The 26699-nt window shown below is 39.8% G+C and overlaps 1 protein-coding gene across 1 annotated transcript in view; it reads left to right on the forward strand.

Moving 5' to 3' along the window:
- LOC148074667 (galactosylgalactosylxylosylprotein 3-beta-glucuronosyltransferase 1-like) overlaps positions 1 to 26699 on the forward strand; it is a 130409-nt gene that overhangs the window by 96524 nt on the left and 7186 nt on the right. The window contains exons 3-7 of the mRNA XM_087795951.1: positions 929 to 1029; positions 4213 to 4355; positions 9485 to 9556; positions 9634 to 10139; positions 18819 to 19115. Coding sequence (XP_087652077.1) covers positions 4244 to 4355; positions 9485 to 9556; positions 9634 to 10139; positions 18819 to 19115 — 987 coding nt within the window. The 5' untranslated portion in view covers positions 929 to 1029; positions 4213 to 4243. The remainder of the gene's footprint in view (positions 1 to 928; positions 1030 to 4212; positions 4356 to 9484; positions 9557 to 9633; positions 10140 to 18818; positions 19116 to 26699) is intronic.

Consider the following 26699-nt stretch of genomic DNA (forward strand, 5'->3'; position numbering starts at 1 on the left):
TAAACCCTTTTTTTTATTATTTAATCAATTAAACTAAAATAAAAGACTCTCGTCGAAGCAAAAACATGTGAATTAAAAAATCTGATCTCAATATTTTTTTATCCAGGAGCCATTTTTGGTTGATTTTGACCTGATTATTTTCGGTTGGATGCGTCAATAAAGTGGTTGTTCGTCCAGCACGACTGAAGAAATGATGTCAGGGTCGACTGAAGAACGTTCCTCTGGACGTGAACAGGAAGCGACGCGGGTTTATTTTGGTCCACGAACGTCGTGACTAATCCTGGTTTTTATAGACGCTCGTCAAACAGTGAATCATAAAGTGATAAATATGAAGAGGCCTTCAGACGAGTCCGTGGATCCGACACAGAACGAGTGAAACATGTGAGAGTGATGCTCAATATGAGTCCATTATTCTGGAAACTTATCTTTTCTCAAAGTCCCTCTTGAAAATATGAAGTCGAGTCGGGTTTTTGGTGAATTAACAAGAAGTATCGTCTCGCCTGCAGTTCATACTAAACTCTGCAGCCAGGATTCTGAGGCGCTCTAGTAGAAGAACTCACATTTCTCCTTCAAACTCTTCACTGGCTGCTCTAGTAGAAGAACTCACATTTCTCCTTCAAACTCTTCACTGGCTGCTCTAGTAGAAGAACTCACATTTCTCCTTCAAACTCTTCACTGGCTGCTCTAGTAGAAGAACTCACATTTCTCCTTCAAACTCTTCACTGGCTGCTCTAGTAGAAGAACTCACATTTCTCCTTCAAACTCTTCACTGGCTGCTCTAGTAGAAGAACTCACATTTCTCCTTCAAACTCTTCACTGGCTGCTCTAGTAGAAGAACTCACATTTCTCCTTCAAACTCTTCACTGGCTGCCAGTTTCTTTCATGCCAATACTGACTTACTTTCCTAACATGATGTTTGTACCTGCAGGTCCAGAGACCAGAGTCGACCGTGGTGACATGGAGCGAGTCCAGGATGAAGGGTTCCAAGTGTGCATCAGCAGCGGAGCCGAGATCCAGTCGTAACTCTGGGTGAGTGTTGGATTCTCTTCACCAGAGTCACTTGTTTCTAGTCGTACAACTTAAGGAAAGACACGTTGAGATGCAGGAACTTGTTTTCTTTTTCTTGTTTTACTTCTTGCTTATTTGAGTTGAGTCTATTGATTAGTGATGTGTTGGTGAAGCTTCATGAAACAGTGTCATGTTGTTCAGAGGTCAGTAGTAAGTAAGTAAGTAAGTCATTTTTATTTGTATAGCGCTTTTCCAGACCAGGGTCACGAAGCGCTTAAACAATCAAAACAATATTCAATAAAGTATATACTTTAAAGATCAAGATAAAACTGAGAACACAACAGGAGTTCCAGAAAATCGAGGAAAAGCCTGAACAAATAGAAACGTCTTCAGATGTTTCTTGAAGGAGTCAGTAGATCATCAAACACAGATGTTTCTTGAAGGAGTCAGTAGATCATCAAACACAGATGTTTCTTGAAGGAGTCAGTAGATCATCAAACACAGATGTTTCTTGAAGGAGTCAGTAGATCATCAAACACAGATGTTTCTTGAAGGAGTCAGTAGATCATCAAACATAGATGTTTCTTGAAGGAGTCAGTAGATCATCAAACACAGATGTTTCTTGAAGGAGTCAGTAGATCATCAAACACAGATGTTTCTTGAAGGAGTCAGTAGATCATCAAACACATGTTTCTTGAAGGAGTCAGTAGATCATCAAACACAGATGTTTCTTGAAGGAGTCAGTAGATCATCAAACACAGATGTTTCTTGAAGGAGTCAGTAGATCATCAAACACAGATGTTTCTTGAAGGAGTCAGTAGATCATCAAACACAGATGTTTCTTGAAGGAGTCAGTAGATCATCAAACACAGATGTTTCTTGAAGGAGTCAGTAGATCATCAAACACAGAGATGGTTCCAAAGCTTAGGAGCAACAGTCTGGAAGGATTTCTCTCCTCTGGTCCGGAAGTTCAAGAACCATCAGTAGATTCTGATCCACAGACCTCAGAGCCCGAGCTGGGGTGTAAGTCTGGATCAGATCACTGATGGAAGGTCTGACCATGAATAGATCTGAAAGTAAGAACCAGAATTTTAAAATGATCCTGAAAGAAACTGGCAGTCAGTGAAGAGTTTGAAGGAGAAATGTGAGTTCTTCTACTAGAGCAGCTCAGAATTCTGGCTGCAGAGTTTTGAATCAACTGCAGGCGAGAAGATCCTTCTTGTTAAGACATGAAAATAAACTGTTACAATAGTCCAGACGAGAAGAAACAAACGCATGGATTATAAGATCCAGATCATGTTCCGACAACATTTTCCTAAGTTTAGAGATTTTTCTCAGTTGAAGGAAACAGTTTCTGGTCAGTAGGCGCCATCCGTTTATGAATATATTATATATTATATTTTCAGAACATCAGGTTTTATTTAACATTTACAATGTTAAAAATTGTTTCCTTTTTTAATAATTGAATTCAATAATTAAAAAAGAAATAATAGCTAAATTATTGTGTGCTTCTCAAAATATTGAATTTAGATTTTTTTTTCTTTCATTTCATTAAATAAATATGAATAGAAAATAAATGTGAAATATATCATAACTTTAAAATTCAATATAAATAAATACAAAAGTTTGAATTTGATTTAAATGTTGAATTCAAAAGACTACGATCTAAAAAATATTGACTTCAGAGAAGCTATTTTTTGAACTTTTGAAATGAGAAAATCCAAGTCTATGTGTAAATGAAAATATTTTGTTTTTAAAAATGTTTTTTTTTAATTCAAATATTTAAAAAAACAAATTAAATATTTCAATATACAAATGATTTAAAAAAAATGAATAAAGGTCAATTTAACCTTTTAATAAAGAAATTATTGAATTGTTTAAAAATGAATTCAATGCTTAAATTCACCGTTTGAAATATTAAATTCATTCAATTTTCTAACAGAGATGTTTGGAAATAGTTTTCATTCATTTTTTCAATCTATTTGAGTAACGAGTTGAAATCTATCGGTGACTCGATCCAAACTCCTCTTTCACGGCGGCTTTAATGGAGCAGACGAACTAATGACTGCATTTACTGCTGAACGAGGAGGACAAACAGAGCCGGGGGTCGTCCTCAATCCACAGTTAGGGACCGTCTGACGGAAGCTGGAGTTAACATTTCAAATCTAATATTGTCAAATTATTCTTATCAGTAAATTAATTTAAATAATGCTTATTAAAATATCTGTTCATAAAAATATCCTAACTTTAAAGGGTTGAATTTGTTTTTATTGAACTTAATTATTTGAGAAATTATAATATATGTATTTTTTAAATTACATTATTTTTCACTCATTCAGTTTTGATACTTTAATTTCATTTATTCATTCATTTTCTACCGCTTTATCCCTTGTGGGGGTCGTGGGGGAGACTGGAGTCTATCCCAGTGTCATAGGGCCAGAGGCAGGGGACACCCTGGACAGGACGCCAGTCTGTCTCAGGACACACAAAGACACACAACCATTCACACACACACTCATACCTACGGACAATTTCACCAAGTTCTCAATAAACCTCTGTATGTTTTTGGACTGTGGGAGGAAACCGGAGTGCCCGGAGTAAACCCACACAACACGGGGAGAACATACAAACTCCACCACGTATTTTTTAATTCGTAAATCTTTGGCTTTTAACCAAACACACTTTCCTATTTCTTCTTGTTATTATTATATCCATATTTTCTCGTTGTTTTATGCATTTTTAATCGTTCTTATCGTGTTTTATTGTTGCTCGTGTGTATTTCATTGTGTGTTTTTCTCACTTTTGTGTGGTTTTTAAGTCAATCAATTGGCTGTGAGAAGCTACATGTATCAGTATCGGTTTAAACCTCTCTCATCTTTATTTTGTATGATTTATGACGATAACAATATGTATAAAAACAATATCAATTAAAATATTGCAGTTACACTTTTCTGACACACGGGGTCGCCAGAAACAACGTATTTTAATTACTGATTCTGGCTTTAAGGATTCTTTTTGTATGACAGTCACAACACAGTCCCGGAATGTCAGTTTTTAGCATTTTAATCTTGTTTTATGTGTTATTCCAACACGTCCTCACACCCAAGTCGTCCACCGTGTGACGGGCGTGAGGACGTGTTGGTCGATTCCTTTGATGAACGTGTTCTTAACTTGATAATCAAAGATGGACGCTCGTGTCTGCAGGTAATGCCGAGCCTAGTAACCAATCCTGGAGATGCCGAAGAGAAGAGATATTCTCGCCATCGTGTTGATCGTGTTACCCTGGACTCTGCTCATCACCGTGTGGCACCAAAGTGCGATCGCGCCGCTGCTCGCCATCCGCAAGGGTACGTCTCTCACACACACGTGCATGCTTAGGGCACTTCTGAGGACTTCTGCATGTGTGTAGCTGTGTAATGGTTTAGAGTTTAGATGAAGCTTCAACTAGAACCTTTATATTTATTTTTATTAAAGATCAACTACTGATCAACTCTGGTGTCATGTAGTAAACGTTCTTCAAGACACAGTAAGTTCCTCATCATGACCATGTTTTACACTTTATTACTTTATAAAGTTGCTCTGAAATCTGGACGAACGAGAGGTTACGAGAGTCCATTATGATGTAATAATGGCTTCACTCCGCCTCCAGCTGTAATCACGCTTTGTTTATACAACGAGTCCCTTGGAGGTGGAGACTTGAGGGATCGATGACGCAAAAGTCCATACTTGGCCAATCACAGCAGAGTGGGTGTGGTTATGGTTGACAAGATTTCATCTCCAGAAAAACAAAGTGTTTTCAGTGGGCGGAGCTTAAGATCATTTTCTACAAACACACACTGATACAATAGAGTCACATATCACAACAACACACACACACTGATGATACAATAGAGTCACACATCATAACAACACACACACACTGATGATACAATAGAGTCACACATCACAACAACACACACACTGATGATACAATAGAGTCACACATCACAACAACACACAGACACTGATGATACAATAGTCACACATCACAACAACACACACACACAGACACACACACACTGATGATACAATAGCGTCACATATCACAACAACACACACACACTGATGATACAATAGAGTCACACATCACAACAACACACACACACTGATGATACAATAGTCACACATCACAACAACACACACACACAGACACACACACACTGATGATACAATAGCGTCACACATCACAACAACACACACACACTGATGATACAATAGAGTCACACATCACAACAACACACACACACTGATGATACAATAGTCACACATCACAACAACACACACACACTGATGATACAATAGAGTCACACATCACAACAACACACACACACTGATGATACAATAGAGTCACACATCACAACAACACACACACACTGATGATACAATAGAGTCACACATCACAACAACACACACACACAGATGATACAATAGAGTCACACATCACAACAACACAAACACACACTGATGACACTATAGAGTCACACATCACAACAACACAAACACACACACTTTCAGTTTCATAAAGAATCAAATATTCATGTATATGTTTCTGGTCGAGATAAAATGAACAAAACAAGTTCAATTCTGCGGAAATAATCCTCAGTTTCTACTGAACAACAGCTTCCTCGGCCGGTTAATGATGTCTCGAGAGACTTCCTGTGGTTCTCCCGACACAAATGTCATCCCATCTCCAGGGTAAACAAACAAGATTGACAGCTCATCAATAATCTGTCGCCGCAAACGGCTCCGTCGATAAACTGTCTGATCGATTGAATGATTGGTCAAAGAAACTGAAGATAAAAGTTAATAAAAGTCTAACTGTTCAAGGTCATTTGAATATTTACCCAAATAAATGAATAAACAATATCAATGAACATAAACATTATTTATTCATATGTTTTTCTTAATAATATGACCTTTGGTTTCTTCGTTGATCATTGTTTTATTTGTACAAGATATAAAAGTGTGTGTTGTTGATCTCTAAGAAGGTCATCTCCATCTTACATGTCCTTCTTAGTGAAAGAACTTCTTAAGCTACAAGACTTTTGGAAACACTTTCTTCTTTCAATCTTTTTCTTCTTAAACAATCAAAGTCTTTCCCTTTTGTAAGAATTTTTTTGCCCCTTTTTGTGTAAAAAACATTGAGCGGTGTATGGTTACACACCTGCTCTCTACTCTGACCAACATCTGGGCTCTCAAGGCCCTCAGCGTCCTGCCAGCACAGAAATGAAGGATGTTTTGCGCTTGTACAGGAAAATAACAACATTGTTTCACAACAACAGACGAACAAAAACGGTAACGTAGGCGACAAATCTGTTGTAAAGTTAAAGTTAAACCGAATTCTATCAAAAGTGTAGTTATGACATTATAAAAACAAAGATGAATATGCTGTTCTGTGAAATATTGCATTTAAAATACATTTAATCTTGAATCCCTGTTATTATTTATTAAGTTTCTTATGGGTTTATATTAATATGGTATTATTTTATTATTTTGTTGGTTTATTATTTTATTACTGTATTTCTATTTTACTTTATTATTGTATTATTGTATTAATTAATTATTTTACTAGTTTATTTTTATTTTATTTTATTAATGTATTATTTTATTATTTTATTACGATATATTTTATTTTATTTAATTGATGTATAATTGTATTTATTTATTTCTGTACCTCTATTTTATTTTATTAATGTATTATTGTATTATTTTATTATTTTATTACTGTATTTCTATTTTATTTAATTATTGTATTATTGTATTAATTAATTATTTTACTAGTTTATTTTTATTTTATTTTATTAATATATTATTTTATTATTTTATTACGGTATATTTTATTTTATTTAATTGATGTATAATTGTATTTATTTATTTCTGTACCTCTATTTTATTTTATTAATGTATTATTGTATTATTTTATTATTTTATTATTTTATTACTGTATTTATATTTTATAGTATAATATTTTTTACTGTGTTTTTATTTATTGATGTATTATTGTATTAATGTATTACTGTATATTGATTTTTATTTTATTATTTTATATTTTTACTACTGTATTTGTATTTTATTATTGTATTATTTTATTAATTTATTGTTTTTATATTTTATTACTGTATTTTATTTTATTGTATTATTTCATTATTGTATTCTTTTTTACATTTATTACTGTATTTCTTTCTTGAAATACAACTTGGTAAAGTTGAAGTTAACTTTACTTACTACTTTATACTTTGCATGAGTCTATGTGAGCGTAGATCTGCGTGAACACATGGTTTAAATGAGTTCACACAGATTGTAACAATGTAGGTTGAGGGCCTGAGAGAGCAGGTGGGCAACCAGACTGTTTTAAAACACATGCCCATCATTCAACGTCAGTTTTAATCCTAAACCGTCTCTTAATCATCAATTCAATCTGTTTTTTATTGAATCTTAAAAACTGACATTTATCTTCCTTGAGTTTGAAACAACGTGGAACGAGTTCAACACGTTTCTGACGCTTTAAAATCACCTTAAAACACTGATCATCAACTTTAACAAAGTCTCTGTGATTCTCGATATATCGTTGATCAAGAGTTAGGAGGATAAAAAACGCAGATGTTGCCTCTAGAGCACTTGCTGACCAGTGGATATTTTGCCGACTCAGCACAAATGAGTAAGTAAGTAAGTAAGTAAGTATTTTTAATTTATATAGCGCTTTTCGAGACCAGGGTCACAAAGCGCTTAATCAATCAAAACAATATTCAATAAAGTATATACTTTAAAGGTCAAGATAACACTGATAACAACACAGGAGTTCCAGAAAATCAAGGAAAAGCCTAAAACAACAAATAAAAACGTCTTAAGATGTTTCTTAAAAGAGTCAGTAGATCCATCAAGCGCAGAGAGAGAGAAGATCGTTCCAAAGATTAGGAGCAACAGTCTGAAAAGATTTCTCTCCTCTGGTCCTGAGCCGTGTGCGTGGAACCATCAGTAGATTCTGATCCACAGACCTCAGAGCCCGAGCTGGGGTGTAAGTCTGGATCAGATCACTGATGGAAGGTCTGACCATGAATAGATCTGAAAGTAAGAACCAGAATTTTAAAGTTGATCCTGAAAGTGTCTCAACCTTCTGGAAATCAAGCTTCATTAAGAACTTCTTAATCTCAACAGTAAATATTTAGATCTCGATCTCACTGTCGTGGTTTCTGCTGCTGATTGTTTTCATCTAAAGACGACGTTTTACACACGAATGTATAAACATCAGCGTCTGAGAGAAAAAGAACTCCGTTGAACATCAGGCGTCCCCAGCAAACTTAGAAATCATATGAAGAAAATAAATCTTTAAACTTAAATAAAACAGGTGAACTATAAAAGCACCGGGACAGCACGTACCTCTGCCAAGGAGGTCATTTCATGATCAATGTTTGAAGCTCACAGCAAAAGAGAAACATGAAGTATTCTCAGTGATGAAGTGACTAAACCTTCAAAAAAGTCCCTTGTCCAGAACCTGAGAACACCATCGAAATATATTCATTTTTAGAAGAAACTAAATACTTTCCAAATACAAGATATTGTTCTAGATTATTATTAGTTTTATTAATGTATTACTGTATTATCTTATTACTGTATTTCTATTTTATTTTATTATTGTATTATTTTATTACTGTATTTTTTATTTTATTATTGAATTATTGTATTGTTTTATTTTATTACTGTATTTCTATTTTATTGGATTGCTTTATTTCTATTTAATTTGATTATGTTATTGCTGTATTTCTATTTTATTGTTGGATTATTATATTATTTTATTACTGTAATTCTATTTTATTTTATTTTTGTATTATTTTATTATTTTATAACTTTATTTCTATTTTATTTTATTATTTTATTATTTTATTACTGTAATTCTATTTTATTTTATTTTTGGATTATTTATTATTTTATTACTTTATTTCTATTTTATTTTATTATTTTATTACTGTATTTCTATTTTATTTTATTTTTGTATTATTGTATTACTTTATTTCTATTTTATTTTATTATTTTATTACTGTATTTCTATTTTATTTTATTGTTGGATTATTGTATTCTTTTATTATTTTATTACTGTATTTCTATTTTATTATTTTATTATTTTAATATTGAATTATTGTATTATTGTATTGTTTTATTATTGCATTATTTTATTACTTTTTTTCAATTTTATTTTATTATTGTATTATTACATTATTTTATTGTGTTTATAAAATCCTTATTGCTCCAAAACGGGACAAATCAAAGAAAGAGAGAAAAACGTCCCAATAATTGAAACAAATTCTACGTCAACATTTTTATTGTCAAAATCCATCAGGATTCCATTTGCTTCACTGTCTCTCTGGACATCAAGTCACTTCTTCAGCAGATCCGAGAGTCTCTTGTGTGTTTGGTCTCACGCTGCTTTCACTCTTCGCAGCCTGTCACCACCTAGTAAAAGAGATCTTTATCATGCCAGAGCGGCTCGCAGTCCACCACCACCGGCTCTCAGGTACACCTCGAGTCACCTGAGACGCACCTGAGACGCACCTGCTCGCTCCGATGCTGACCTTCTCTCTGTCCCGGCAGATGACGGCGTGGACGGCAAGAGGGAGGGTCAGGCCCAGGACTCCAAGGAATACTGCGCCTCGGACAAGGACATCGTGGAGGTGGTGAGGACGGAGTACGTGTACACCAGACCGCCGCCCTGGTCCGACGTGCTGCCCACCATCCACATCATCACGCCCACCTACAGCCGCCCGGTGCAGAAGGCGGAGCTGACCCGCCTGGCCAACACCTTCCTGCACGTGCCCAACCTGCACTGGATCCTGGTGGAGGACTCGCAGCGTAGGACTCCCCTGGTGACGCGCCTCCTGCGGGACACGGGGCTGAACTACACCCACCTCAATGTGGAGACGCCCAGGAACTATAAGCTGAGGGGGGACACGCGGGACCCCAGGATCCCCAGGGGGACCATGCAGAGGAACCTGGCGCTGAGGTGGCTCCGGGAGACCTTCAACGCCAACAGCAGTCAGGCCGGGATCGTGTACTTCGCCGACGACGACAACACGTACAGTCTGGAGCTGTTCGAGGAGGTGAGTGTCGTTTTAATACGTGCATACCTCTGCCAAGCAGCTCATGTCACATGACTGACCTCAAGGTCATTGTGGAATCAACAACCGTGGTTCAGCGACGTAACCAGACCACGAGCCTAGATGTCGTACTAACCACTGGACAGTAAGGCTAGCTAGCAAGTGAGCGGTGGCAGCTCAAGGCCACACAGGATGTGTTGATGAAGCTTCATGAAACAGTGTCGTTATCTTCAGAGTCCACTAGATGGTAGTGATGTGTCGATGAAGCTTCATGAAACAGTGTAATTATCTTCAGAGTCCACTAGATGGTAGTGATGTGTTGATGAAGCTTCATGAAACAGTGTCATTATCTTCAGAGTCCACTAGATGGTAGTGATGTGTCGATGAAGCTTCATGAAACAGTGTCAATATCTTCAGAGTCCACTAGATGGTAGTGATGTGTTGATGAAGCTTCATGAAACAGTGTCATTATCTTCAGAGTCCACTAGATGGTAGTGATGTGTCGATGAAGCTTCATGAAACAGTGTCATTATCTTCAGAGTCCGCTAGATGGTAGTGATGTGTTGATGAAGCTTTATAAAACAGTGTCATTATCTTCAGAGTCCACTAGATGGTAGTGATGTGTTGATGGAGCTTCATGAAACAGTGTCATTATCTTCAGAGTCCACTAGATGGTAGTGATGTGTTGATGAAGCTTCATAAAACAGTGTCATTATCTTCAGAGTCCACTAGATGGTAGTGATGTGTTGATGAAGCTTCATGAAACAGTGTCATTATCTTCAGAGTCCACTAGATGGTAGTGATGTGTTGATGAAGCTTCATGAAACAGTGTCATTATCTTCAGAGTCCACTAGATGGTAGTGATGTGTTGATGGAGCTTCATGAAACAGTGTCATTATCTTCAGAGTCCACTAGATGGTAGTGATGTGTTGATGAAGCTTCATAAAACAGTGTCATTATCTTCAGAGTCCACTAGATGGTAGTGATGTGTTGATGAAGCTTCATGAAACAGTGTCATTATCTTCAGAGTCCACTAGATGGTAGTGATGTGTTGATGAAGCTTCATGAAACAGTGTCATTATCTTCAGAGTCCACTAGATGGTAGTGATGTGTCGATGAAGCTTCATGAAACAGTGTCATTATCTTCAGAGTCCACTAGATGGTAGTGATGTGTTGATGAAGCTTCATGAAACAGTGTCATTATCTTCAGAGTCCACTAGATGGTAGTGATGTGTTGATGAAGCTTCATAAAACAGTGTCATTATCTTCAGAGTCCACTAGATGGTAGTGATGTGTTGATGAAGCTTCATGAAACAGTGTCGTTATCTTCAGAGTCCACTAGATGGTAGTGATGTGTTGATGAAGCTTCATGAAACAGTGTCATTATCTTCAGAGTCCACTAGATGGTAGTGATGTGTTGATGAAGCTTCATGAAACAGTGTCATTATCTTCAGAGTCCACTAGATGGTAGTGATGTGTCGATGAAGCTTCATGAAACAGTGTCATTATCTTCAGAGTCCACTAGATGGTAGTGATGTGTTGATGAAGCTTTATAAAACAGTGTCATTATCTTCAGAGTCCACTAGATGGTAGTGATGTGTTGATGGAGCTTCATGAAACAGTGTCATTATCTTCAGAGTCCACTAGATGGTAGTGATGTGTTGATGAAGCTTCATAAAACAGTGTCATTATCTTCAGAGTCCACTAGATGGTAGTGATGTGTTGATGAAGCTTCATGAAACAGTGTCATTATCTTCAGAGTCCACTAGATGGTAGTGATGTGTTGATGAAGCTTCATGAAACAGTGTCATTATCTTCAGAGTCCACTAGATGGTAGTGATGTGTTGATGAAGCTTCATGAAACAGTGTCATTATCTTCAGAGTCCACTAGATGGTAGTGATGTGTTGATGAAGCTTCATGAAACAGTGTCATTATCTTCAGAGTCCACTAGATGGTAGTGATGTGTTGATGAAGCTTCATAAAACAGTGTCATTATCTTCAGAGTCCACTAGATGGTAGTGATGTGTTGATGAAGCTTCATGAAACAGTGTCGTTATCTTCAGAGTCCACTAGATGGTAGTGATGTGTTGATGAAGCTTCATGAAACAGTGTCATTATCTTCAGAGTCCACTAGATGGTAGTGATGTGTTGATGAAGCTTCATGAAACAGTGTCATTATCTTCAGAGTCCACTAGATGGTAGTGATGTGTTGATGGAGCTTCATGAAACAGTGTCATTATCTTCAGAGTCCACTAGATGGTAGGGATGTGTCGATGAAGCTTCAAGAAACAGTGTCATTATCTTCAGAGTCCACTAGATGGTAGTGATGTGTTGATGAAGCTTCATGAAACAGTGTCAATATCTTCAGAGTCCACTAGATGGTAGTGATGTGTCGATGAAGCTTCATGAAACAGTGTCAATATCTTCAGAGTCCACTAGATGGTAGTGATGTGTCGATGAAGCTTCAAGAAACAGTGTCATTATCTTCAGGATCCACTAGATGGTAGTGATGTGTTGATGAAGCTTCATGAAACAGTGTCAATATCTTCAGAGTCCACTAGATGGTAGTGATGTGTTGATGAAGCTTCATGAAACAGTGTCATTATCTTCAGAGTCCACTAGATGGTAGTGATGTGTTGATGAAGCTTCATGAAACAGTGTCATTATCTTCAGACTTTCTTGGAAACCACAGACTTCAATGAATTATTACTGTAGAAGAAGAAAATCTCCTTCGGGAGAAAAAGACACAAGGATTAAATTCATTTCGGTGCAGAAAACAAGATTCCTGATGCATTTCTACGGAAACATCTTTGATTGCGAGAGAACATCTTCACTGAAGCCCAGTGATCCAGGGATGGAGACTTTAGTGTCAGGTTTGACTGCGAGGCTCAGCGACGGTGTGTTAGGAAGACAAAGACTTGAGAAGATGATTTGTGTTGTCGTGATTAAAACACTCTTTGTGTCGACATCCGTCTCCTGGAACCCGACGTTGGCGTTTTCTCGCGGCTGTTGACGAGCGAGAAGAGAGAAGTCTGGTGTGTTACCTGAGTGGACACCAGCAGAAGCTCAGGTGGTTATTGACGGCTGCTGTCGTCACCTTCCTGTGGGAATCAATGAGCTCCGATCGCCTGACGATGAAACTCTGAGAGGAGAAGACATGGAGCAGATGTTCACCTTGTTCACAGGCAGTTGCTGTTTGGATTCTCTGTCGTCTGCTAGTGCTGCTGACCTTCAAACATCTGGGATTTCAAACTCACTTTGGAAACATTCGTCAGATGGAATCAAAGCTCTGAAGACACAGAGACATCAGTGAGGAACGTAGAAGCTCTGGTGAGGAACATAGAAGCTCTGGTGAGGAACATAGAAACTCTGGTGAGGAACATAGAAGCTCTACTGTGGAACATAGAAGCTCTGGTGAGGAACATAGAAGCTCTGGTGAGGAACATAGAAGCTCTGGTGAGGAACATAGAAGCTCTGGTGAGGAGCATAGAAGCTCTGGTGAGGAGCATAGAAGCTCTGGTGAGCAACATAGAAGCTCTAGTGAGGAACATAGAAGCTCTTGTGAGGGACATAGAAGCTCTTGTGAGGGACATAGAAGCTCTGGTGAGGAACATAGAAGCTCTGGTGAGGAACATAGAATCTCTGGTGAGGAACATAGAAGCTCTGGTGAGCAACATAGAAGCTCTAGTGAGGAACATAGAAGCTCTTGTGAGGGACATAGAAGCTCTTGTGAGGGACATAGAAGCTCTGGTGAGGAACATAGAAGCTCTGGTGAGGAACATAGAAGCTCTTGTGAGGGACATAGAAGCTCTGGTGAGGAACATAGAAGCTCTGGTGAGGAACATAGAAGCTCTAGTGAGGAACATAGAAGCTCTTGTGAGGGACATAGAAGCTCTGGTGAGGAACATAGAAGCTCTGGTGAGGAACATAGAAGCTCTGGTGAGGAACATAGAAGCTCTTGTGAGGGACATAGAAGCTCTGGTGAGGAACATAGAAGCTCTGGTGAGGAACATAGAAGCTCTTGTGAGGGACATAGAAGCTCTTGTGAGGGACATAGAAGCTCTGGTGAGGAACATAGAAGCTCTTGTGAGGGACATAGAAGCTCTGGTGAGGAGCATAGAAGCTCTGGTGAGGAACATATAAGCTCCGGTGAGGAACATAGAATCTCTAGTGAGGAACATAGAAGCTCTGGTGAGGAACATATAAGCTCTTGTGAGGGATATAGAAGCTCTGGTGAGGAACATAGAAGCTCTGGTGAGGAACATAGAAGCTCTGGTGAGGAACATAGAAGCTCTAGTGAGGAACATAAAAGCTCTTGTGAGGGACATAGAAGCTCTGGTGAGGAACATAGAAGCTCTGGTGAGGAACATATAAGCTCTGGTGAGGAACATAGAAACTCTGGTGAGGAACATAGAAGCTCTACTGTGGAACATAGAAGCTCTGGGGAGAAACATAGAATCTCTGGTGAGGAACATAGAAGCTCTGGTGAGGAACATAGAAGCTCTGGTGAGGAACATAGAAGCTCTGGTGAGGAACATAGAATCTCTGGTGAGGAACATAGAAGCTCTGGTGAGGAACATAGAAGCTCTGGTGAGGAACATAGAAGCTCTGGTGAGGAACATAGAAGCTCTGGTGAGGAACATAGAAGCTCTGGTGAGGAACATAGAAGCTCTGGTGAGGAACATAGAAACTCTGGTGAGGAACATAGAAGCTCTGGTGAGGAACATAGAAGCTCTGGTGAGGAACATAGAAGCTCTGGTGAGGAACATAGAAGCTCTGGTGAGGAACATAGAAGCTCTGGTGAGGAAGTTACGAGGTTTTGATTTTTCAACTTGACAGTTTAAAGTCACAGATCGTCCCGTGAACGGGGCAGAGATCCAAATACTTTGGGCAAAGTTATAAACACATTTTATTTTCTACTGTACTGTACTGTAGTGAAGCTAAATATATATATATAATTTTCTTCTCTTGGTTGTGGATGTGACGATGTCGTAAATCATCCTAAAACAACTGTCGTATCGGACGATAAACACATAGATCGATGTCATCAAACGCTTACAAAGAGGATTAAAGAGAGATTCTGGGAGTTGAACCGGTGACTATAGCTTCGGTTACAGTCGTCGGATATTTCATCTCAGAATAACTTGACCTGTCAATCTGTAGAGGAGAGAACGTGTCACGGATGTCACGTGATCCAGTGACTCCAGTCTTATAGTTGCAGTAACTTGTCACATCCGTTACCATGGTAACACACATAAACCTCCACCTATTACAACAGATGAAATGTTGATGTTTCAGATGAAACTGGAGACAAATAAACTAAACACTCGAGTCACAGTAGAAACAGATCATTATTGAGGAAAGATCTCTGGAAATAAACCTGAAGACTGTTATTTTCATAATATTACGCTTTAATTTTGTCTTTTTTAATGAATCATGTGGAAATAATGTGTATCTATCGAGTGGATTTACATCAATAATTCACAATCGTTAACTGGATTTTAAACCTGATCATTATAAACTCGTTGAACTAAAAGTCATGTATTTTGGGTTTTTTTATGTTCAAATTAAGTTTTTTTTCAAAAACATCCACGTATTGTTGACATATCAAAGCACAAACTTGAGTTAAAAGGTTTATTTTCCAAAAGTAACAAACGTTATTTTAGCGCATTATAGAATTTTTCACAAACTTTTTCTGATCCAATCCAAGATCGCAGCAAATTAAATGTTGACGAACAACAAGAGTCTTTAGTCACGGTGACTCGTTTCAAAGGCAAAGGTATCAAAAATCCTTTTAAAAACCTTAATGATTATTAAAAAAAAAACATTTTTATTGAAAAAAATGACATGTTTTGTAGTTTCATGCATCTTTACTTGATCATGTGTTTAAAGTTCATGACACGTTTCTGCCAAAAGACTTTGCTTTCACAAGAAAAGTGTAAATAAAGCGTTGCTAACCCTCTGCACCAGAGTTAAAGTGAGATGAACGGTGCGTTCAAGGACGCGGTCGACCTGCCAACATCAAACACAGCGTGCATTAAAATATTCATGATGCGTTCACTGACCTAGTTTGTCTGATCCTTGACTATCAATCACGTCAGAAAAACAATTAGTTTGAAATGAACGATGACAGGAGGACGTGAAGCTTGAACCGCGTCAGTAAAGTAAAGTTTTACGGCCATTTACGATTCTTAAAATATGTTCCAAGTATTTGAAACTTTCGAATAATGGCGTCATTTTTATTCTGAGGCTATTTCTGCTGTTTTCCTTTTAGATGACGTCGTAAAAACCCTCAAATATATCATCTGTTAATGAAAAAAAAAGTGGATAATTTTCACCCTTTGCTGCTTTGACAAGAACCGTGCAGGTTAACAAATGTAAAGCTGGTTAAATAAGACGAGCAGAAAGATGAGTTTCCACTGATGAATAAAACATGACGGCGGCCGACACTTTAATTAACACTTGAATAATGGAATAATGAGTAAGACTATCGTGTTTAACATCTGACCACACTTGCCCACACTTTCTTTCTGACAGCAGGGAGACGTCGACGGCGCATTACGACTTCTGGTCACGTCTGCGAGACCATCTGCGGCGACGCTGACCCGAGTCGTCGTAATTGTTCCGCCGTCACATCTGCCCGCCAACATTTCTCTCGTCGTCGTACTCGACACAGCCTCGTACACAACCTTCGACAACACAAGTGCGCACTGTTCCGACACACACCTCGTTTCCTCGACGACACTATGGTTTTGAAGCAAATCTTTCGTTTACACGCCTGGAAATACACAATCGAGCGCCGACGCTTTATCGTATTATCTCAGACAAACAAGCGGATACATTAGCGATGCTAATGGTGTCATGAGCTTATTATGGGCTGTATAAATACATCTCAATCTCAATATCTGAATATACATAATGTTTCATCTCGTGAGCATCACAAGGACTGATTCACGTTCCGGGGTCGCTGCACAAACGCACAAACATGAGGACGGGAAGGACTTGGTTAGCATTTTTCCGCCAGTGTGTCGTGTCAGGGCGGCTCAGTGTCAGCCTCCTGTGAGCCTCCTCCACCACCAGGGGGAGCAGCAGGTCGGAGGCTGTGTTCCAATTCTCGACTTAGCCCTCAATCGCAGGGGTTTCCCAATTCTCCATCGGATGAATTGGGAGGGGTAAGACAAAGGGCCAGCTAGTGCTCGAAAACAAGGGAAGTCGGAGGCACACTTGAAACAGAGGGGTATGATGCATTTACCCAAAATGGTGCGGATTTGCGACCATGGTGAAGCAAGTGAGCAACAAAGAGCATAAATGTGGTAGGTCTGTACAAAATAAACCATGACACTCCATTTTTAAGGAAAGGGCTAAGGGGTAGGCAAAGGGAGAGGGTGAAGGGGTAGGGCTAAGATGGAGTATTGGAACTCAGCCATAGTTTTCAATCCTGGACAATAGAGCTCATGTGAATCTACAAGAGGTTTTGGAAGCTGGATCGGATTGAACAGGATTGGTGGTGACCAATGATGGTGTAGGTCCACTGTCCGGGGACGCGGGGTCAATATGACCCGAGAGCTGTAATAATAAAACGAAAAATCATCCACGAAAGAAAAATCATCCAGGAAATGGTGACAAAAGTCCAAATAAAATCCATTCGGAAAACATGACAGCAGCGAGTGAGACACATGAACCAAGACCAACACGAAGAAATTACAAATATACGAACAAAAAAGCTTGACTCGGAAAATACAGGTTTGAGAAAAAAGCTCTTACACCAGCTGATCATCTGAGTGGTTAGGAATTATTTGGGTCTAAAATTCTTCTTGAGATTCTTGTGATTAACCAAAAGCGAGAACATTATATATTTTTTATTTTGTTTAAAAAAAACATATATTGTGTATATGATGGTAAACAGGATCGGGTTTTTGACCCCTTTTGCCATGAGTCCAGTGTCTGGGAATTAAGTTTAACAAAAGTAGACTTTATAACTTTTCGGTAAAACAGGGGTGTGACAGACGAGCAGTATTTGAAGGTATTTGGATGTTTTTAAGAGTCTCTTAAGGACGAAGAAAGCATAGTTCAAGTCGTATAAACTCAAATTTCTGTCTGTAACTGAGTCACTTAATAGTCGACATGAGATTGTCGACTCACTAGCACGAGATCAACGACGACGGCGAACTCGATCGTTAAAGTTTTGATTTTGTAAAGTTAATCAAGCTGCTTGGCAGAGGTATGCGCTCCCTGAGCGAAGGATTTTAACTCCTAAACATGTGAAAACCTTCAACAGAAGAGAATTCATGGCAACGACTCTTTAAGCCCGAGTGTTCCTGGAAGTGAATCTTCTCACCCGGCGGATGAATCCTTCGCTTCATCTCACTCAGAAAAACCCTCCAGAGCGAGAGCTTTGAAACCACCTGGAGTGTTGTTTTCCATCGAGGACCCGACCATACTTTCCCGATCCCATTATATTCTTGAGGCTCTTTTGAGAAGAGGAACAAAAAAAAAAGGCTGTTTGTGTCGTCGAACCTTCATTATCCCGGATCACGTTTGTTCCTGTTGATTCAACGGCTTCTTCTTCTTCACTTCCTCTCTGGGTTGTGTCCGTGGCTTCCCCCCAGAGACGGAGCTAATCGTCTCATTGTTCCGTCAATATTCCACGCTCACTCGTCTTCCGTTCTCTCTCTCCTCAGATGAGGTCGACCCGGAAGGTCTCGGTCTGGCCGGTGGCGTTCGTGGGCGGCCTGAGGTACGAGTCGCCCAAGGTCAACGCGGCCGGGAAGGTCTACGGCTGGAAGACGGTGTTCGACCCGCACCGGCCCTTCGCCATCGACATGGCCGGCTTCGCCATCAACCTGCGGCTCATCCTCTTCAAGCCGCAGGCGTACTTCAAGCTGCGCGGCGTGAAGGGAGGTTACCAGGAGAGCAGCCTCCTCCGGGAGCTGGTCACGCTCAACGACCTGGAGCCCAAGGCGGCCAACTGTACCAAGGTAGTGTTTTTACTGTTGAAGCGACATCACGTGACAACACAACCTTCTTGTTGAAGTGACATCACGTGACAACACAACCTTCTTGTTGAAGTGACATGACGTAACAACACAACCTTCTTGTTGAAGTGACATCACGTGACAACACAACCTTCTTGTTGAAGCGACATCACGTGACAACACAACCTTCTTGTTGAAGTGACATCACGTGACAACCCAACCTTCTTGTTGAAGTAACATCACACAAACACACAACCTTCTTGTTGAAGTGACATCACGTGACAACACAACCTTCTTGTTGAAGTGACATCACGTGACAACACAACCTTCTTGTTGAAGTGACATCACACAAACACACAACCTTCTTGTTGAAGTGACATCACACAAACACACAACCTTCTTGTTGAAGTGGCATCACGTGACAACACAACCTTCTTGTTGAAGTGACATCACGTGACAACACAACCTTCTTGTTGAAGCGACATCACGTGACAACACAACCTTCTTGTTGAAGTGACATCACGTGACAACACAACCTTCTTGTTGAAGCGACATCACGTAACAACACAACCTTCTTGTTGAAGTGACATCACGTGACAACACAACCTTCTTGTTGAAGCGACATCACGTGACAACACAACCTTCTTGTTGAAGTGACATCACGTGACAACACAACCTTCTTGTTGAAGTGACATCACGTGACAACACAACCTTCTTGTTGAAGTGACATCACGTGACAACACAACCTTCTTGTTGAAGTGACATCACGTGACAACACAACCTTCTTGTTGAAGTGACATCACGTGACAACACAACCTTCTTGTTTATGTGACATCACGTGACAACACAACCTTCTTGTTGAAGTGACATCACGTGACAACACAACCTTCTTGTTGAAGTGACATCACGTGACAACACAACCTTCTTGTTGAAGTGACATCACACAAACACACAACCTTCTTGTTGAAGTGACATCACGTGACAACACAACCTTCTTGTTGAAGCGACATCACGTAACAACACAACCTTCTTGTTGAAGTGACATCACGTGACAACACAACCTTCTTGTTGAAGCGACATCACGTGACAACACAACCTTCTTGTTGAAGTGACATCACGTGACAACACAACCTTCTTGTTGAAGCGACATCACGTGACAACACAACCTTCTTGTTGAAGTGACATCACGTGACAACACAACCTTCTTGTTGAAGTGACATCACACAAACACACAAACTTCTTGTTGAAGTGACATCACGTGACAACACAACCTTCTTGTTGAAGTGACATCACGTGACAACACAACCTTCTTGTTGAAGTGACATCACACAAACACACAACCTTCTTGTTGAAGTGACATCACACAAACACACAACCTTCTTGTTGAAGTGGCATCACGTGACAACACAACCTTCTTGTTGAAGGGACATCACGTGACAACACAACCTTCTTGTTGAAGTGACATCACGTGACAACACAACCTTCTTGTTGAAGCGACATCACGCAAACACACAACCTTCTTGTTGAAGTGACATCACGCAAACACACAACCTTCTTGTTGAAGTGACATCACGTGACAACACAACCTTCTTGTTGAAGTGACATCACGTGACAACACAACCTTCTTGTTGAAGTGACATCACGCAAACACACAACCTTCTTGTTGAAGTGACATCACACAAACACACAACCTTCTTGTTGAAGTGACATCACACAAACACACAACCTTCTTGTTGAAGTGACATCACGTGACAACACAACCTTCTTGTTGAAGTGACATCACGTGACAACACAACCTTCTTGTTGAAGTGACATCACGTGACAACATAACCTTCTTGTTGAAGTGACATCACGCAAACACACAACCTTCTTGTTGAAGTGACATCACGTGACAACACAACCTTCTTGTTGAAGTGACATCACGTGACAACACAATCTTCTTGTTGAAGTGACATCACACAAACACACAACCTTCTTGTTGAAGTGACATCACACAAACACACAACCTTCTTGTTGAAGTGAAATCACGCAAACACACAACCTTCTTGTTGAAGCGACATCACGCAAACACACAACCTTCTTGTTGAAGTGACATCACGCAAACACACAACCTTCTTGTTGAAGTGACATCACGTGACAACACAACCTTCTTGTTGAAGTGACATCACGTGACAACACAACCTTCTTGTTGAAGTGACATCACACAAACACACAACCTTCTTGTTGAAGTGACATCACGTGAAAACACAACCTTCTTGTTTATGTGACATCACGCAAACACACAACCTTCTTGTTGAAGTGACATCACGTGACAACACAACCTTCTTGTTGAAGTGACATCACGTGACAACACAACCTTCTTGTTGAAGTGACATCACACAAACACACAACCTTCTTGTTGAAGTGACATCACGTGACAACACAACCTTCTTGTTGAAGTGACATCACGTGACAACACAACCTTCTTGTTGAAGCGACATCACGTGACAACACAACCTTCTTGTTGAAGTGACATCACGTGACAACACAACCTTCTTGTTGAAGCGACATCACGTGACAACACAACCTTCTTGTTGAAGTGACATCACGTGACAACACAACCTTCTTGTTGAAGTGACATCACGTGACAACACAACCTTCTTGTTGAAGCGACATCACGCAAACACACAACCTTCTTGTTGAAGTGACATCACGTGACAACACAACCTTCTTGTTGAAGTGACATCACGTGACAACACAACCTTCTTGTTGAAGTGACATCACGTGACAACACAACCTTCTTGTTGAAGTGACATCACACAAACACACAACCTTCTTGTTGAAGTGACATCACGTGACAACACAACCTTCTTGTTGAAGTGACATCACGTAAACACACAACCTTCTTGTTGAAGTGACATCACGCAAACACACAACCTTCTTGTTGAAGTGACATCACACAAACACACAACCTTCTTGTTGAAGTGACATCACGTGACAACACGACCTTCTTGTTGAAGTGACATCACACAAACACACAACCTTCTTGTTGAAGTGACATCACGTGACAACACAACCTTCTTGTTGAAGTGACATCACGCAAACACACAACCTTCTTGTTGAAGTGACATCACGTGACAACACAACCTTCTTGTTGAAGTGACATCACGTGACAACACAACCTTCTTGTTGAAGTGACATCACACAAACACACAACCTTCTTGTTGAAGTGACATCACACAAACACACAACCTTCTTGTTGAAGTGACATCACGTGACAACACAACCTTCTTGTTGAAGTGACATCACGTAAACACACAACCTTCTTGTTGAAGTGACATCACGCAAACACACAACCTTCTTGTTGAAGTGACATCACGTGACAACACAACCTTCTTGTTGAAGTGACATCACACAAACACACAACCTTCTTGTTGAAGTGACATCACGTGACAACACAACCTTCTTGTTGAAGTGACATCACGCAAACACACAACCTTCTTGTTGAAGTGACATCACGTGACAACACAACCTTCTTGTTGAAGTGACATCACGCAAACACACAACCTTCTTGTTGAAGTGACATCACGTGACAACACGACCTTCTTGTTGAAGTGACATCACGTGACAACACAACCTTCTTGTTGAAGTGACATCACACAAACACACAACCTTCTTGTTGAAGTGACATCACGTGACAACACAACCTTCTTGTTGAAGTGACATCACGTGACAACACAACCTTCTTGTTGAAGTGACATCACACAAACACACAACCTTCTTGTTGAAGTGACATCACACAAACACACAACCTTCTTGTTGAAGTGACATCACGTGACAACACAACCTTCTTGTTGAAGTGACATCACGCAAACACACAACCTTCTTGTTGAAGTGACATCACGTGACAACACAACCTTCTTGTTGAAGTGACATCACGTGACAACACAACCTTCTTGTTGAAGTGACATCACACAAATACACAACCTTCTTGTTGAAGTGACATCACACAAACACACAACCTTCTTGTTGAAGTGACATCACGTGACAACACAACCTTCTTGTTGAAGTGACATCACGTGACAACACAACCTTCTTGTTGAAGTGACATCACGTGACAACACAACCTTCTTGTTGAAGTGACATCACGCAAACACACAACCTTCTTGTTGAAGTGACATCACACAAACACACAACCTTCTTGTTGAAGTGACATCACGTGACAACATAACCTTCTTGTTGAAGCGACATCACGCAAACACACAACCTTCTTGTTGAAGTGACATCACGTGACAACACAACCTTCTTGTTGAAGTGACATCACGTGACAACACAACCTTCTTGTTGAAGTGACATCACGTGACAACACAACCTCCTTGTTGAAGTGACATCACACAAACACACAACCTTCTTGTTGAAGTGACATCACACAAACACACAACCTTCTTGTTGAAGTGACATCACGTGACAACACAACCTTCTTGTTGAAGTGACATCACGTGACAACACAACCTTCTTGTTGAAGTGACATCACGCAAACACACAACCTTCTTGTTGAAGTGACATCACGTGACAACACAACCTTCTTGTTGAAGTGACATCACGTGACAACACAACCTTCTTGTTGAAGTGACATCACGTGACAACACAACCTTCTTGTTGAAGCGACATCACGCAAACACACAACCTTCTTGTTGAAGTGACATCACGCAAACACACAACCTTCTTGTTGAAGTGACATCACGTGACAACACAACATTCTTGTTGAAGTGACATCACGTGACAACACAACCTTCTTGTTGAAGTGACATCACATGACAACACAACCTTCTTGTTTATGTGACATCACGCAAACACACAACCTTCTTGTTGAAGTGACATCACACAAACACACAACCTTCTTGTTGAAGTGACATCACGTGACAACACAACCTTCTTGTTGAAGTGACATCACGTGACAACACAACCTTCTTGTTGAAGTGACATCACGTGACAACATAACCTTCTTGTTGAAGTGACATCACGCAAACACACAACCTTCTTGTTGAAGTGACATCACGTGACAACACAACCTTCTTGTTGAAGTGACATCACGTGACAACACAACCTTCTTGTTGAAGTGACATCACACAAACACACAACCTTCTTGTTGAAGTGACATCACACAAACACACAACCTTCTTGTTGAAGTGACATCACGCAAACACACAACCTTCTTGTTGAAGCGACATCACGCAAACACACAACCTTCTTGTTGAAGTGACATCACGTGACAACACAACCTTCTTGTTGAAGTGACATCACACAAACACACAACCTTCTTGTTGAAGTGACATCACGTGAAAACACAACCTTCTTGTTTATGTGACATCATGCAAACACACAACCTTCTTGTTGAAGTGACATCACATGTCAGCACAACCTTCTTGTTGAGGTGACATCACGCGACAACACAACCTTCTTGTTGAAGTGACATCACACAAACACACAACCTTCTTGTTTATGTGACATCACGTGACAACACAACCTTCTTGTTGAAGTGACAACACACAACCTTCTTGTTGAAGTGACATCACGTGACAACACAACCTTCTTGTTGAAGTGACATCACACAAACACACAACCTTCTTGTTGAAGTGACATCACGTGACAACACAACCTTCTTGTTGAAGTGACATCACGTGACAACACAACCTTCTTGTTGAAGTGACATCACGTGACAACACAACCTTCTTGTTGAAGTGACATCACACAAACACACAACCTTCTTGTTGAAGTGACATCACACAAACACACAACCTTCTTGTTGAAGTGACATCACGTGACAACACAACCTTCTTGTTGAAGTGACATCACACAAACACACAACCTTCTTGTTGAAGTGACATCACGTGACAACACAACCTTCTTGTTGAAGTGACATCACACAAACACACAACCTTCTTGTTGAAGTGACATCACGCAAACACACAACCTTCTTGTTGAAGTGACATCACGCAAACACACAACCTTCTTGTTGAAGTGACATCACGCAAACACACAACCTTCTTGTTGAAGTGACATCAAGTGACAACACAACCTTCTTGTTGAAGTGACATCACGTGACAACACAACCTTCTTGTTGAAGTGACATCACACAAACACACAACCTTCTTGTTGAAGTGACATCACGTGACAACACAACCTTCTTGTTTATGTGACATCACGCAAACACACAACCTTCTTGTTGAAGTGACATCACGCAAACACACAACCTTCTTGTTGAAGTGACATCACGCAAACACACAACCTTCTTGTTGAAGTGACATCACGCAAACACACAACCTTCTTGTTGAAGTGACAACACACAACCTTCTTGTTGAAGTGACATCACGTGACAACACAACCTTCTTGTTGAAGTGACATCACACAAACACACAACCTTCTTGTTGAAGTGACATCACACAAACACACAACCTTCTTGTTGAAGTGACATCACGCAAACACACAACCTTCTTGTTGAAGCGACATCACGCAAACACACAACCTTCTTGTTGAAGTGACATCACGCAAACACACAACCTTCTTGTTGAAGTGACATCACGTGACAACACAACCTTCTTGTTGAAGTGACATCACGTGACAACACAACCTTCTTGTTGAAGTGACATCACACAAACACACAACCTTCTTGTTGAAGTGACATCACGTGAAAACACAACCTTCTTGTTTATGTGACATCATGCAAACACACAACCTTCTTGTTGAAGTGACATCACATGTCAGCACAACCTTCTTGTTGAGGTGACATCACGCGACAACACAACCTTCTTGTTGAAGTGACATCACACAAACACACAACCTTCTTGTTTATGTGACATCACGTGACAACACAACCTTCTTGTTGAAGTGACAACACACAACCTTCTTGTTGAAGTGACATCACGTGACAACACAACCTTCTTGTTGAAGTGACATCACACAAACACACAACCTTCTTGTTGAAGTGACATCACGTGACAACACAACCTTCTTGTTGAAGTGACATCACGTGACAACACAACCTTCTTGTTGAAGTGACATCACGTGACAACACAACCTTCTTGTTGAAGTGACATCACACAAACACACAACCTTCTTGTTGAAGTGACATCACACAAACACACAACCTTCTTGTTGAAGTGACATCACGTGACAACACAACCTTCTTGTTGAAGTGACATCACACAAACACACAACCTTCTTGTTGAAGTGACATCACGTGACAACACAACCTTCTTGTTGAAGTGACATCACACAAACACACAACCTTCTTGTTGAAGTGACATCACGCAAACACACAACCTTCTTGTTGAAGTGACATCACGCAAACACACAACCTTCTTGTTGAAGTGACATCACGCAAACACACAACCTTCTTGTTGAAGTGACATCAAGTGACAACACAACCTTCTTGTTGAAGTGACATCACGTGACAACACAACCTTCTTGTTGAAGTGACATCACACAAACACACAACCTTCTTGTTGAAGTGACATCACGTGACAACACAACCTTCTTGTTTATGTGACATCACGCAAACACACAACCTTCTTGTTGAAGTGACATCACGCAAACACACAACCTTCT

The sequence above is a fragment of the Callionymus lyra genome, chromosome 7, assembly GCF_982586985.1.
Source record: "Callionymus lyra chromosome 7, fCalLyr1.hap1.1, whole genome shotgun sequence".
Classification (NCBI taxonomy): Eukaryota; Metazoa; Chordata; class Actinopteri; order Syngnathiformes; family Callionymidae; genus Callionymus; species Callionymus lyra.